The sequence below is a fragment of the Oenanthe melanoleuca genome, chromosome 10 (genome assembly GCF_029582105.1).
Source record: "Oenanthe melanoleuca isolate GR-GAL-2019-014 chromosome 10, OMel1.0, whole genome shotgun sequence".
NCBI lineage: Eukaryota > Metazoa > Chordata > Aves > Passeriformes > Muscicapidae > Oenanthe > Oenanthe melanoleuca.
The window spans coordinates 1,394,438-1,406,561 of NC_079344.1; the positions used below are offsets into that span (position 1 = coordinate 1,394,438).

General features: G+C 44.1%; 1 protein-coding gene across 1 annotated transcript in view; it reads right to left on the bottom strand.

Annotated features, from left to right (window-relative positions):
* IQCH (IQ motif containing H) overlaps nucleotides 1-12,124 on the bottom strand; it is a 51,026-nt gene that overhangs the window by 10,326 nt on the left and 28,576 nt on the right. Inside the window, 4 exon segments of the mRNA XM_056499482.1 lie at nucleotides 3,018-3,040; nucleotides 3,043-3,278; nucleotides 3,280-3,301; nucleotides 4,691-4,811. Of these exon segments, the coding sequence (XP_056355457.1) occupies nucleotides 3,018-3,040; nucleotides 3,043-3,278; nucleotides 3,280-3,301; nucleotides 4,691-4,811 (402 nt within the window).

Below are 12,124 nucleotides of genomic sequence, written 5' to 3' on the forward strand. Positions count from 1 at the left end.
CCTGGGGCTGATCCACCCCTGCTGGAACTCAGAGCAGCCAAATGGTCACTCCTTGGTGCCAGCTGGGATCACCCCCAAGGATTGTTTTCCTGGCTCAGGACTCTGAGAACACTTTGGTTGTGGCCATGTCCCCTCCTGCCCTGGATGTGTCCCAGAACATCCCTAAGGAGAGAGGGGGAGGAAAGGAAGGAGCTCAGATGGCACAAGATTTTCCAGCTTTGTGCCTAGGGGATTCCCTTTTGCCATGGAAACACAAAAATGCCCTTTAAATCCCCTTTGTGCTGCTACAGAAATGGGAGAACACAGGGCCTGGACAAGGGGGCTGACCAGATAAATCATCTCCAGTAAATCAGGAGCTCTTAGGAAATGACCTGTGGAAAAGGGAAATTTCAATAAAATTATAAAATCCTACATTATTATTGAGCCTATCCCCATTTTCTGATACACTAAGGGCACATATGTAAATGTACATATTTATGATTGGGGGTGTCAAGTCCTGATAGGACTGCATGGAAAATTACAGAACACAAGGAGTTTTCATCTGAAATGTGAGGATTTTCAGAATTTATGCTCAGAAATTAAACTGGAGCAGAACAGCCTAGAGCTGATATTTGATTTTCAAAGTTCAAAGGTAGGAGGTAGAGGCAGTAGTTAAGATTTTAGATGGATTTAAGGGTAGTTTTAGGTTAAGCTAAGCAGAGAATAGATTAGGAATCTCCAGAATCCAACCAATGGAAAAAAAAAAGAAAAAAGAAAAAAAAATACATCCTGCAAGATTAGCTGTCTGTTTATCCAAGGAAATATTTACTTCCAGGAGAGCTCCTTTGGCACACACAGCTTCAGAGCTGGCACTTCTTGGTGAAGACATCTCCAGTGAATAAAGTCACAATTATGCTGGAATTCTTTACAGCTTCCATAAAAACGCTTCAGCTTTAGAATGTAAACTTGAGAAGGGAAGGAAACATAAATTCTTAAAGAGTTACTAAATTACAGCTCAGCTCTCTCTGCTTTAACTGTTTTATCTGCAGCTGCTATTGATGGCTGCATTATTGCAAACAGCACCCGTGCTATTTTTAAAGAAGTGCTTGAGTGATACTGTAAAAATGTCAATTAGTAAAATATTAATGCAAGTGGGGCTTTGATGACTTTTAAGAGAATTGATCTGGGTGGTGCTGCAGCCTCTCATCCGGCTGCCACCTCGTGGCTGCTGCTGGCATGGGCTGGAGCTCACCCCAAAAATTCATTTTTATGGCTCTGCAGCTCCTCTTCCTGCTGGGTATAGGGTTGGGAGATGGCTGATGAGAACACCGTGGATCTGGTTGGGAAATTTCACATTAAAAATGTGTTGTGTTCTGTCTGGAGAGCCCTTGGGACACTGGGAATTGTCCAAGCCCAGCAGTTTATCCAAGGTTCCCTCAGTGCTGCTGGGAAAGGCTGGGGCTGAGCAAAAGCCATCAGACCCATGGCAAAGGTGCCTTAGGATCCTGCTTCTCCAAATGATTATGGGAGGGAGCTGATGTGGGAAAATATTCCCACTGGACCCAGAGGATTTATCTGGGTGCAGCTCCCAGCTGGGATCTGAGTCAACACTGGGCAGGATTTCCCTCTGAGGGGCCAAGAATGCTTGGAATGATCATGGTGGAAAATAAAGTGGGACAAGTGATTCCCTCCAAATTATGCTTCTCCACTTCTTCCCCAAGACACTGAAAACAGCCTTTCCATTTCTCCCTCAGCATGGAGGCACAGGTGAGATGGAAGGAGATTCCTGTGGAAAACAGGGAATTTTGTGGAGCCCCAGCTTTCCCTGCCCCTTGGATCTCCTGGCAGCCACAACACACATTGCTCCTCATCCATCCTTTGCTCCTAGTGCTGCAGAGATCATTGTTTTCTGTAAAACACCCTTGGAAAGAATTCCTGAGTCCTGCACTTCCAGGAAATGCATCTGAGCCTCCAAGCTACTGCATTCAAGTGGACACATGTGAAAGGAGTGAGCAAATGTTCCAAGGCTCTGATAGGGTGTCTTGCTTGCCAAAAAATGGTGCTTTCAGGAACACAAGCCTTTGTGTGATCTCTCTCTCTCCCAAGACAGATGGCCTCATTAATTGCCTCCACATCCAATTAAATTTAAAAACCTGTGCTTAAATAATGTTAAAGTTGTGGTACATGCTGATAAACATAGGAATGTTAAGGTAAAAATCTGCTGGGAACAAGGGAAGAAAACCAAGATGGAGCAGACAGGAATTCTGAGAAGCCACAAGAATCACTGAATGATTTAATGTGTATTTCTTTGTGCCAGGAAATGTCACAACCTTCATAATCCAGGAAGCATTCCTGCATTTCTGTGACCTCCTGGCTTGAGTGAAGCAATTGGCAAAACTCCCATGGACTTCCATGGGTGAGAATGTCATCCCTACATCTTTTTAAAGCACCTTGTCCAATATGGCTTGTCCAGAGTTCTGATTGCAATGCCTGTGTACATCCATTTTGGGATCTGAGTCCCAGAGAACACAAACTACTGGGAGGGTGAAGCCCTGGCACAGGGTGCCCAGAGAAACTGTGGCTGCCCCTGGATCCCTGGAAATGTCCAAGGCCAGGCTGGAGGGAGTTTGGAGAAACCTGGGATGGTGGAAGGTGTTAGAATGAGGAGTTGGAATGAGATTATTTTTAAGGTTCCTTCCTAGCCAAACCATTCCAGGATTATTCTGATTCTCTGATTCACCACAGCCACCCTATAGAGCTGTCAGTAACCAAAAACCTGAAAGCTCCCCAGGGATGTTCCCTTTTACAGCCAAGTGAAGATTCCAGAAGAAAACAGTGCCAGGAGAGTGAAAACAAGGAGCTGCATCAGGTGTACATTGGATGCTGTTAGAAGACCCACGTGCTTTCCTCAGCTCACCCACCCCACAGTTTGGAAATGGTTTGTTCCAAAGGGCAAAGCTTTCTCTGATATTTTTTGGAGCTCCAAAAAGTTGGAATTTCTGAGTCTCAGGGTGAGGTAAGAAACCTGCCCCACTCACCTGCTGCTCCCTGGTCTGGGGGGGGTGAAAGCCACAAAGTCCACGGAGAAGTAGCCGAGCACTCCTTTGGATTTACAGGCCTCCCCAATCCTCCAGCAGAGACCTTGAAGGAGCTCAGGGTCCACAGAACGCTGTGGGATGGTGCTGCCAGAGGACCTGAGGGGCCCCTCGGCGTGGAGCTGGTCCCCAGATGACAGCAGGGCCACCTGCCCTGTCGGCTCTATCAGCACATCCACGTCAGGTTGGTGACGCTGGCGAGAACGGGAAGGCTTCGATCACTCCACCTGCAGTTGGGAGGGAATGATCCTGGAACCAACCCACCAGTGCTGCCCTGCAGGGCCCAGCATGGAGCCACCAGCCCAGGGGGACTGGAGATACTGCAAAGAAATCACTGGAAGGGTGTGTTGGGTTGGTGTGGCCAGAAATGTGAATTTATCACCATCTGTAGGAGGGTGGGGCAGTGCCCCTGATCTCCTGGCACACATTATCTGCTCATGGGCATCTTTAACCAGCTGGGCAATCATCTTTATCTTCCCACAGCCCATCCTCCCTCCAGGAGATATCTCCTGTTCATGGCCACTGAGTCCCAGGGCATGACTGATAAAATTCCATCATCCCACTGGGAGATGCTCCAGCCAGGGGAGAGCCAAGCCTTTCCTACCCAGATAAAAACTGAGATTTGGGACACCAAGGAACCTTCTTCCACTGGATCCAGAGGAAACCAGACCTTTGCACATCATCCTGGAGCTTCAGAGGAAACTGCACCTTCTCCAGGAGCACTGCTCCAGCTGAACCACATCTGCCCCTGCAGGAGGATGCAGCCGCCATTTAACCAAGACAAAGAGGAGCAGCAGAATCGTGGGTCTCTTGGAGGAGGAAGGAGTTGAATTTGTGGCTTTTCAGTCCCAGTTGCAAACAGGATAAATCCACAGCTGACTGGAAAAACAGGCTGAGGGCAGCAGCACTGAATCCAGCTCCACACCAGGCCCAGAACAGCTGGGAAATGCAATGCTGGGATTTGGGGGAGGGGAACTCCTGCTGCGAGCTCATCCTGGAGACTCCCATCCATATAATGGTCTTAGATAAGAGTCTGCCTGTGGCACTCACCCACAAGAGGAATTTGGCATGGAAACAACTCCCAGCATGGTTTTCCATAGGAAAATCACCAGGAGAACTGCTTGGCATTCTGGGTTTGCCCTTTCATTGCATATAATCCCATAAGCCAATTTGTTGGGATAAACTGCTGTGTAATAAAATTGGTACTAGATGTGTAAAATGGCATTATTTAAAAAGAAAAATACCTTCAAGGCTTTGATTCATCCTTGTCTCTTCCATAAAGAAGCCCATAAAGAAATCTATTATTAAATATTCTCACATTTACCTCCCTAAAACCTTTCCCCAAGTGTGACAGCCTTTGGTGCAGTACCCAAGGATTAAGGAGCTGGTGCTTATGGATTCAGAATCCAGGATTAATATGGATTAAAAGCTTGCACAGGACAAATGAATGATAGAACAATGGCCTATAATTCATTGGTAAATGAACATTTGAAGCATAATGGAGAAATAAAAGGAGATAAATATTTAAATGGGCCCAAGACTAACAAGAATATGGCAGACAATATGGCATAATTACTCCTTCTAACACTTCCCGGCGACTTTGCAGTCTTATTTACCTTGAGTAAGAAATGTTTGGAGGAATTTTTCCCATGTAGGGAATCGTTTCTCATTGACTGGCTGTACGTGCTGTGCTAAAAGGCCCGGCAGCTCCTGGGAGATCTTCACCAAAGCTAGCTCCTGCAGAAACAAATTAAATAGAACCACAAGCAATTTTACTACAGAAATGAAAACTGCTTGTGGGGTGATTAAAAACCAGGCCTCCAACAGGCAAAAAAAAAAAAAAAATGTGGTTACTGTTTACCCACAGTCAGGAAGCCTTTTTTAATTTTTCTGCTTGCTCTTCTTCCCTCCTCCTGCAAACTGTCCTTCTCTGAAAGCCAATCCCCCCTCAGCACAGCATCTCTTGCATTATAATTTATATCAATAATTGGATCTGGCATCTGAAAATGCCAAGTACTTGGTAACTGCTTTGGGATCAATAGCAGCAGTCAATAACTTGTACATTGCTTGTATTTTGAAGCAGCATATTGAAATAGTCACATATGCCAGCAATAGTTTAACTGGTTCTATGTTTAAGCTCTTCTATCAACACAAATACCCTTTAGTTAGGAAAAAAATAGGAATAATCAAGCAAAAGCATTTCTAAAGCAGGAGCTCTCCTTTTAAATCTGTGAAATATCTGTAACAAACTCCCAAGTGCCTGTGTCTTTGGTGGAATTTGATTAGTCACTCCACAGCTAAAGCAGCTTTTTTCCTAGTTTTAAATTCTTTATTATCACACACAGCCCAGCCCCATTAAATACAGCAAGTAACTGCTCTGCTTTTACTGCTCCCCACAGTCCCAGAAGAACAGGAGCATATAAAGTGCAAGGACCCTGACTGGATTGCTTCAGGCTCCTTTTCTTGCTGCTTCATGAGCCTCCCCTGCTCCCCTGGGGCTCTTTCCTCTCTTTTCCATCCCCTCTCCTCAGCACCCCGTGCTGCAGCAATGACCAGCCCTCCTCTGATCCTGCAATGTCCTCAGCCACAATCACTTCATCTCAGGCTCTGGAGGAACATGAGGAAACCTTATGGCTGACAGCTGATAGCAAATAAAGAATGGAAGATAAAAATAATAGCAAATAAAAAATTAAAGCTGTTATTTCCAGAGCTGTGAGTTTGTAGAGATGGGCTTTGTCATGGAGCACATGATGTCAAGTAACCAAAAATGCAAATTTAAAATGACTTCACTGTGATTTGCCACCAGGAGGAGGAGGATGGAGCAGTGCTTTGAATCACTGCGTGGTTTGGGTGGGAAGGGAGCTTAAATCCCATCCAGTCCCAGCCCTGCCACCTTCCACTATCCCAGGCTGCTCCAAACCCATCCAGCCCTGGATACTGCAGGGATGGGGCAGCCACAGCTTCTCTGGACAACTGGGAGATCTGGGATTAACTCTGCAGGCAGAGCTGGATAGACCCTGCTCCTGCCTGCTGCCACCTTGAGACTTCAGCAAAGGGATTTTCCACCTCAGCTGCCCCATGGAAAGGGACAATTGCTGTCTCTGCCTCACATGGAATTGAGGGGAAAATACCTTAAAATATTGAGGTGCTTATGGTGATGCTGATATGGGATATGTGGGCTCCTACCATATAATGAGAAAAGGCTGTTCTCAACTTTAAAAATACCACAAAAAAGGGGTTAAAATGGTTTTAGTCAGTAGATCAATACACTAAGCAGCACAACATCATGGCAAAAACAAAGGAGCACACAAAACATGAGATCCAAGCTCAGAATGAACCCAAAAACAAAGGAGCACATAAAACATGAAATCCAAGCTCAGAATCTACCCAAAAACAAAGGAGCACATAAAACATGAGATCCAAACTCTGAATTTACCCAAAAACAAAGGAGCACATAAAACATGAGATCCAAACTCTGAATTTACCCAAAAACAAAGGAGCACACAAAACATGAGATCCAATTTCAGGTCTCATTTCAGACCCTGCTCATTTGCTCGGGTCTGAAGGAGGAATTTTGGTTTTGGATGGCTCAGCTGACTGAGAAAGCAGAGCTGTGAGCAAACATCCATTGGCCTTGTGTGGGTTTGTACTTGTGCTGAATTATTGCTGAGCCAACAAGGCCCAGGCTGAGGTGGCTCATGAAAAGCTTTGGAGAGAGGATGAGGGCCATGATGGATGGGCTGGAATTGCTGCCCCACAAATCAGTTCTCAGCACCTCTGTCACTCCCAGCTCATCCCTGAGACCTGCTGACTTTGGGCATTGAGCAATTCCTACAGAAATATAAAAACAAACAAAGCAAGAGTGGGCAGTGGATGCCTGAAAGATGTTGATAAATCACAGGGGGGATAAAAACAGGAATTTCTTCTGGCATTTGGGAGTGCTGTGCCCAATTAAATGGGACACAACTTTGCAGTGCCACAATCCTGAGCTGTGTCTGCTCCCACACAGAGCTGCAGGATCACTCGTGGCTGTGGGAGAAACATCCTGACCTGGCTGCAGAATCAGGCAGGACTCCCAGGAGACTTTTTCTCTGCCTTTTGAAAGGTTCTTGCACATCTGAGGCGTGGCTGCTTTAGGGTAATAAATCATAAAATCCTGGAGTGGTTTGGGTTGGGAGGGAGCTTAAATCCCATCCCATTCCACAGACACCTTCCACTATCCCAGATTCCAGGGGCAGCCACAGCACTGGTGAGTGTGAAGGATGTGAGCACCAAACCCTGTCTGGCAGAAACAAACCAGGATTTTAAAGAAATTATCAATTCAAGAAAATGTGACACACTTCCCTTGAGCTCCAGCGTGGCAGTGCTCTGATTTTTGAACAGTGCCTGGGCAATCAGGGTGCTCACAGAAAGGAGTCACCCTTTAAGGATCAGCATCTGGAATTCTGGTTGGAAGTTTGTTTTGTTTTTTTTGCAACTGTAAGCTCTAAAAAGGCAATAATCCTGATTATAGGGAGTTTTAGTAGGCAAATTCAAGCCCAGATCCAACATTCTCTCATGAAGTCAAACCTTTTAAAAGGATCAGTGCTCAGCTGGCTAATTTCATTTAAATTGGACAGTATCTCCAGCAGAGCCTACCAATGTTTTATCTCTTGATGTGGCCCCAAAACAATCCAGGATCACAGGCTCAACAGAAACAGGGAGCATTTGTTCAAATCTTGCAGCTGATGTTTCTTAGGAGCAGTAAAAATGAGCAGCCCAAATATTGTTTATATCGTGTAGAAATCTTTACATCTCTCCAAACTGGTTTTGCACCTTTTTATAACAATGAAGAAGCACCCAAAAAAAAAAAAAAAATTACAGCTTTTTCCCTCTAAATAAGAAATAATTTCTCACCCTTCTGGAAGATGAATTTTGAAAGGTTTTCTTAGGCAGTTGCAACATAAAATTAGGACCAAGAGTGGCAGATGTTGAAGGCAGGGGTAGAAAATCTGCTGGAGACAGATCAGACAGAAAAGAAAAGCCTGTTGAGAAGAGAAATAAATAAATAGGAAGAAGAAATAGAAACAAGAAGAAAGATCTGGGGAAAGAAGGAGGCAGAGCAGGATGCATAAGACCCAGAGCTTTTTAGCTAAAAATCAGATGGAAAGGAAATTATTTAGACCTTGCAAGCAAACAGAGTGAAGAAAGGAACTCCAAATAAAGAAAGCTGAGGGGGGCAGAGAGGAATAAATCAGCAGAGAGCTCCTGAGCAATACAAAGTGCCAGAACTCTGCTGCAGCCAATGGAGCTGTAGCAATTATGACAATTGACAATTCCTGACTTTTGTAGGTACATCTCTTCTCTTGTGAGCAGCTGAGCTGGGATAACTTGTTCCAGCCTGGATGGGAACTGGTCCAGCCCAGCTCGTTCTGATGTTCTCACTGACACCAGCACCATGGAAGAAGCCAGTGACTGCTGCCCAAATGTCCAAATAACTGCCATTATTTCCTATTTTGCAAATTAAACTGCTTGGACACTTTTTTTCCACATTCAGATAGGTCCATCCTGGCCAGAAGCACAAATACCACAGTGAACAGAATAAAAGGAGAGATCCATAAAACAGGGAATGGCTCTGGAAGTGACACACTATCTGCTTAAAGTTTGCCACCTGATTTAAAGCCCGGGCTTTTCACTGTTAACTGCAAATTTTAAAATTAAAAGAAGTGCCAATTTTGCCTTCCCCAGAGCTGGAAAAGCACGTTCAGAGCTCAGGTCCCATCATGGCAAACAGCCGTCATTACCGCCTCGCACAAATGCTTTTCCTATGTAAAATTGCTTTGTAAAATATTTGCTCCATCTGCTGAAAAGGAGCCCAGACAATTTTCCCTGATAGCTAATGGGCCATTTCAGCTGCTTGCCACCGAGAGGGAGGGATGCTGAGCACGGAGCCGGGATCCTGCTCTTGCCTGGGCTCATCCTGGCCGGGGGATTGCTCCTGCTCAGGGGTTTTTGTGGGGCTGAGCACATCTGCCACGCTCCAGTGAACCCCCAAGCCCCTGCCAGAGCCCAGAACAAGGACTGAGCTCCTTTCAGGCCCTTCAAGAGCTGCTCCTTTTTTCACACCACATGGGGCCACGCTTCCCTGGCCAGGCTTGCTCTGCACGCTTTTGGTACAGAAAGAACAAGCACTTCTTTTAATTCTAAATTCAGCTACACGCACAAAAACCCCACAAAACCCCTTCTGCCTGCTCCAAACCCCCTCCCAACTGCTCCTTTCATTGTGCACTTCCCTATTTGCCAGCCATTGAAAAGCACATGTTTACATTGTGCCCTGAACTACTTCAACATCTGCTAACAGACCAATAAAAAATAAATAAACCAGGATTGTTTAGGAAGAGAGATCCTTTCTATTTCCTGCAAACACTCCGAAGCTGGCAGCAGCAATTTGCTGCCAGATCCCTGCTCAGAAAAACCATCTATGCAAGGAAATCAAAGATCAAATCTGTGCTGCCAAAAATCAGAGAAAAAGGATCTTCCAAGTGCTGTGAACTGCTTGTTTATCCACTGAATGTTAATGTAAGATTAGGATAATTTTATTAGTTAGTTTCTAATCCAAATAAAGATTCTAAATTGTGTTTTTTGTAAGGTGCATCCTGCACGTTCAAGGTTCCCCACGTCTCCCTTCAGAGCAAAGAAAATATCATTGTCTTGATCTTCTAAAATCTCTCTTCCAAACAATAATCATAGATTCAATTCAAAGGCAGCATTGGTAAGTTCAGGACACTGGGATGTTAATTCTCACACAAAATGAGATCAGGAATATTTGAGGGTATTTTCCTGTATTTCAGTGAGATTTCTGCAAGTGCATTTTCCTGTATTTTAGTGAGATTTCTCCAAGTGCACAAACAATTCTGATGCCCTCAAATGAAAATTATTCTCCCAATTAATTGAGTTTTCTCTATTTCAGTCTCTATACATTTACTACACTTCTGTGACTTGCTCTCCTTTCTGGTTTGCATCTCTAAACAAAAATATTCTAATGAATTCCAAAAATGTGGTTTCAGAAAGGAAAAAAAAAAACAACCTTATAGAGAAAAGCCACAGTCACTTCCAGGAATTTTATGGAAATTGCTGTAATGCTACAGGAATTGTCAGACAAAACCTGCATTGTTTTTCACAAACAACACACACTTAAACTCCTTTTATTCCCAGAGTTGCCTATGTGTTACTTTTTGGATTTTAGCAAAACAAACATTTTTAAAATCATCCAAGCAGGCATTTTATTGGCTGCACCAACATTAAGGCATTTCAGATTTCTTTAGTGCTCTTGCTTTATCCTCTCCTTCCCCAGTGTTATTGCTACAAACTGGCACTTAAATTCAATTGATTCAAAATATTCTGGATCCATATGGCCTCAAACCCTGGAGCTGGAGTTCTGATATTGCCTCACTGCTGTTTTCTAGCATTTGCCTCTCCTCCAGTCCCCAGATGGTGGAAGTAACATTTAAACCTCCTTTTCCTCTGCCTTGTACAATAGACCTTGGCACCATTTCAACTGTTTACTCCGGTAATTAACAGCACTGATACCACAACAATTACAACTCCTACAATCTTAGCACAATAATGCTATGAATTAGTGAGAGCTAATGGCTGGAAGGTATAGTGGTTCCAGACTGCGAGATCTGTGCATTTTTCGAATAAAATAAAAGGTAGGAACAGCACGCTGGCGGTAGACAATGATTACCTAGTAATTAGTTTACACAAAGCTTCCTATTTAATGGCAAAACGCTGTAATTAACGCGTGACAGAAAATCAAAGGGTACTTTGTAAGCATATGAAAAATTAACACTGCAGGCCTATAGCTTTATGTACTGATTAGGAGCATATTAAATCAATAGGACACACAGCCCAACAGCTTGCAGAGCCCCTGCTCGTGGTGCAGGGATGATCGCCTGCATTTCACCCGGCCCAGGGACAAATTCTGCTTTATTTCACCTCACATTTGCTCATCACGTGCAGAAAATCGTAATAAGTGAATAATTGTTTGCAGGCACGGTGAATATTTCAATTATTTGGGATAATTGCTGTGCTGACACTAAGAAACCTCCAGCACTACTCCTTTCTCTTCCTGAAGTCTTTGGGCTCCTTTTCATTCTTATTAAATATATCAGGTAGAAGAAATGCTAAAATGCTGGAGATGCCTTTTCAGGGGATCTGTCAGAGTTTCTGGCCCTCTTCAGGCTGGAAAAATACCACACCTGCAATTCCATTGCACGACTGGCTCCTTAAGAACCCCCTCCGTGGGCTGGAGGTGTTACACCAAGATCAATTAATACAAAAATCAGAATAAAGCAGTGTTAGGAAGCTCTGCTGTGTTCAAAGGAGGTCACCAAGGAGGGTGCTGGCACTGGCAGCTTTCTGAAATTACTTTTTTGATGGATTGGTTTTATCCTGATCTGTTTGCAAACACCTCCTACTCTGAATTCCTGAACTCGGTAAAGAAACAAGATGTGGAAACTCCAGGTGTGCTGTAGTGCATGGAATTCATCCAAGCAGGACACAATCTGCTCCCCACTATTCCTGATTTCCAGCTAATCCCAAAATTCATCTGTTACTTAGTACAGGACTTTGAAAAGCTGACCAAAAATGGTTCATTTAAAGGAACATGCAGCATTTTGCATTCCCCTTTTCCAACAGCAATCAATGCAAAATCCTGCAAGCAGCATCCAAATCTTCTCTTAGAGGATTCAGACCAAAAGTTGTCCAAATCTGTCACCTTTTGAAAAGACTCTGATTTCCTCAATGTAATAAATTAACTCAATTATAGCCTGAAAGGAAAAGAAACAGAGACAAAATCCTCTGACTCAACTGGAGGAGTAAAACACAAATATTTTTCTAGCAGGGGCTGCCCAATGCATTAAATCCCTTTTTTCCCCGATGACAGATATTTAATGAAGAGGTTTGAAATGGTTGTGTAGCTATAACCAGTTCTAAGGGCTCATTCAGAGAGTATTTGCTGCTTTTTTCCTGTGTCTTGCTCTATCCCTGGATTTTCAGCTCTCCTTTAT